The 2,518-nt window shown below is 46.7% G+C and overlaps 1 protein-coding gene across 1 annotated transcript; it reads left to right on the forward strand.

Annotated features, from left to right (window-relative positions):
- The first annotated feature begins 6 nt into the window (after positions 1 to 6).
- Positions 7 to 2,518, forward strand: LOC119274875. The gene is made up of 5 exons (XM_037555618.1): positions 7 to 11; positions 127 to 368; positions 488 to 559; positions 800 to 888; positions 1,415 to 2,518. Exons 1-5 carry the CDS (start codon positions 9 to 11, stop codon positions 1,963 to 1,965), a joined length of 957 nt encoding a protein of 318 aa, XP_037411515.1. The 5' UTR covers positions 7 to 8; the 3' UTR covers positions 1,966 to 2,518.

Consider the following 2,518-nt stretch of genomic DNA (forward strand, 5'->3'; position numbering starts at 1 on the left):
AATTCGCCATGGTAATTCCTATTTACACAAGTTGCGCAGAGAAATCTAATTATGTTTCTACCTGCTGTGTGTGATAGAGTATCCTTACCTACCTGCTTTTTTTTTTCTTTGCTTCTGGTGGAGCAGATTGAGGAGCTGGCCTCGCTCATCAAGGACAACCTCTACAGCAAGCACCTCGTCCTCTCCACCGAGGAGACACTCGTCACTCTGCTGCAGCAACAGTACGATGATGGCGGTGACGACGATGAACACGACCGCGCCGCAACCGAAGCGTGTCACGGGGCAGATGGGAATAGTAATACCATAGAGCTCCAGCCCACCAGCTCCTACAACCGCCTCCTTTTGCATCGTCTCGCCGACATATATGGGTATAAAAAACCTCCCTGCTGCATTCATCTCCGTCCGCTTCGTTGTGCTGACATGCTAGCTAAAGTCACTGCAGCGACCGCTCCGTTGCTAATTTTATCTGCTTCTGTGTCGCTGTTAGGTTCGCTCATGAATCTGTTGGCGAGGGCGAGGATCGCCATTTGGTTCTCCAGCGCTGCCCTGAGACAGCAATGTATGTCGCCGGGCTCCCTTCTTGAAACCTTTCTTGTATGGCTCGATTCAGCAACGTCGTACATGTCTACACCATACCAAAATAGTACTAGTGTGTTTCAAACAGGGTGTCTCACTACCAGTGCCAATGTTATCCTTTTCCCTCCTATATATTTAACTCGCTGCACATTGGTGGTTGGCTAAATTCAGAGCTGTTATTATGTTTGCCCTGTTTTGAATTTAGTTATGTTATATGTTTCAGCCCTCCCGTCCTTGTCAGCGATGTGTTGTGGAATTATGACGACAGCGATGGTCCTTCAGCCTCTCTCATGCTAGCGAGAAATGAGACAGGTGAATGAATCATTCTTGATGCGCTTATTTGCTGTATCATGTAGTGATTAGGCGGATGCTTGTTTGGAACAATGAGTTTGAGGCTTCTTCCGGAGAAGTGAGCTCTGCTCAGGAAGTAAAGAGTGGCCAGTCCTTTGTTATGGTCAGATAGTCAAATTTATTCGTAGTGTCTTCAGAAACTCTAAACACATCATTAGCAAAAAGAATTTCCCTACATGTATGAATATGATCTCTCATCTCATGCAATCCTCTGTTTTATAAGTTTATGCTTACTGCATCTGAAATTTGTGAAGGGATTCGACGGTAAGACTGAGCAATGCAAAGGTTCTAGCAGTTCCAGTTTATTTTTCAGCTCTTGCACAGTGTAGCTTGTAACCTGCATTTAGCTATTTTTGGGCCAGCCCTTCTGCTGGCCACTAGCTGTACATAATTTGTTTTCCTTGATTAAGTAATTAGGCAGACCTCATGCATGTCTGTTTAAAACACTAGCTTGTACTAATTGCTAATTGATACTATTTTCTAACAGATCTTCAGAGAACTCATGAGCCAGAAGATGTCCAAGACGCTATTTCTCTTGAAAGCTTGCATCTGAAAACTGATACACCAGTTTCGAAGCCTTTGCCGCAGTTGGTGCCACCTTCAGCAGCATCGCTTAAGGAGAGGGAAGCTGCTTATCGGGCTGCCCGTGAGCGAATCTTCTCTTCACATGAAGCCAAGGGAAACGACGACACATCAGCAGCAAAATCTAGGCAAGTTCCTGCTGTTGCTCAACGGATGATCGCACACGCACTTGGTAAGAGAGTTGAAGATCCAACAGAGAGAGCTGCCTTGGTCAAAGGGAAGGAACTGGTAAATGGACGAACTAGTCCCACGAGTAAAGAAGCAGTTAAACACAACTCAAGCTCACCTGGTGGTGGTCCGTATCGGAACCCATCTACTCGAAGCCGTCCTACACCTCCTGTTAGCGCCGAGACGCTGAAGAAAGAACAGACTGGAGCGGCTAAAAGGATGTTTGCACATGCGTTGCGGCTCCCTGGTGTTGAAATGCCCAATGGCGCAGCACGGAAACCCAAGTAAGAAGGGCTAGCTGGAGATGAATGAAATTCCGAGAATGCATGGGCTGGGGCTGCCTTGACTGCCGTGCCCCGTGCGATGGAGCTGGAAGCCCTTGCTGTGCCACCCTGCTCTTATGGAGTGGCACTTGTGATGGATGTTTGAAGCAGATGAAAGGAATGGCCGTTGAAATCAGCCGGTGTGAGACAATGCACCGTAACCTTTTTATGCCTCCCTTGACTAGAGTTGATTCGAAGAAAACCCGAGGGCGCGCGGCGAGAAGGCTGAATCCTGAGTGGCCGTTCCCTGTTAGAATTGTGCTAGCAAGTACTAAGTAGTAATGTCGGTATCTTGCCAACAGAAAGAAGTATTCTTGTTAGCGCCTACCCCATTCTAGCAAGTGTTTTTGGCTCTTCAACCTTCTGTGTCGTTCGTAGCTTATATACTACACCCCTCTCTTTGCAGACGGAGTACCACTTTGGTGTATCTTACTATCTAAGTTTGGTTTTGGAGGGCTTGGTTCCCAAACAATGTTTTATTTGTTGATGCATGAAATTCATTTTTTTCCCGAGATAAA

The sequence above is a fragment of the Triticum dicoccoides genome, chromosome 3B (genome assembly GCF_002162155.2).
Source record: "Triticum dicoccoides isolate Atlit2015 ecotype Zavitan chromosome 3B, WEW_v2.0, whole genome shotgun sequence".
In the NCBI taxonomy this organism is placed as follows: Eukaryota; Viridiplantae; Streptophyta; class Magnoliopsida; order Poales; family Poaceae; genus Triticum; species Triticum dicoccoides.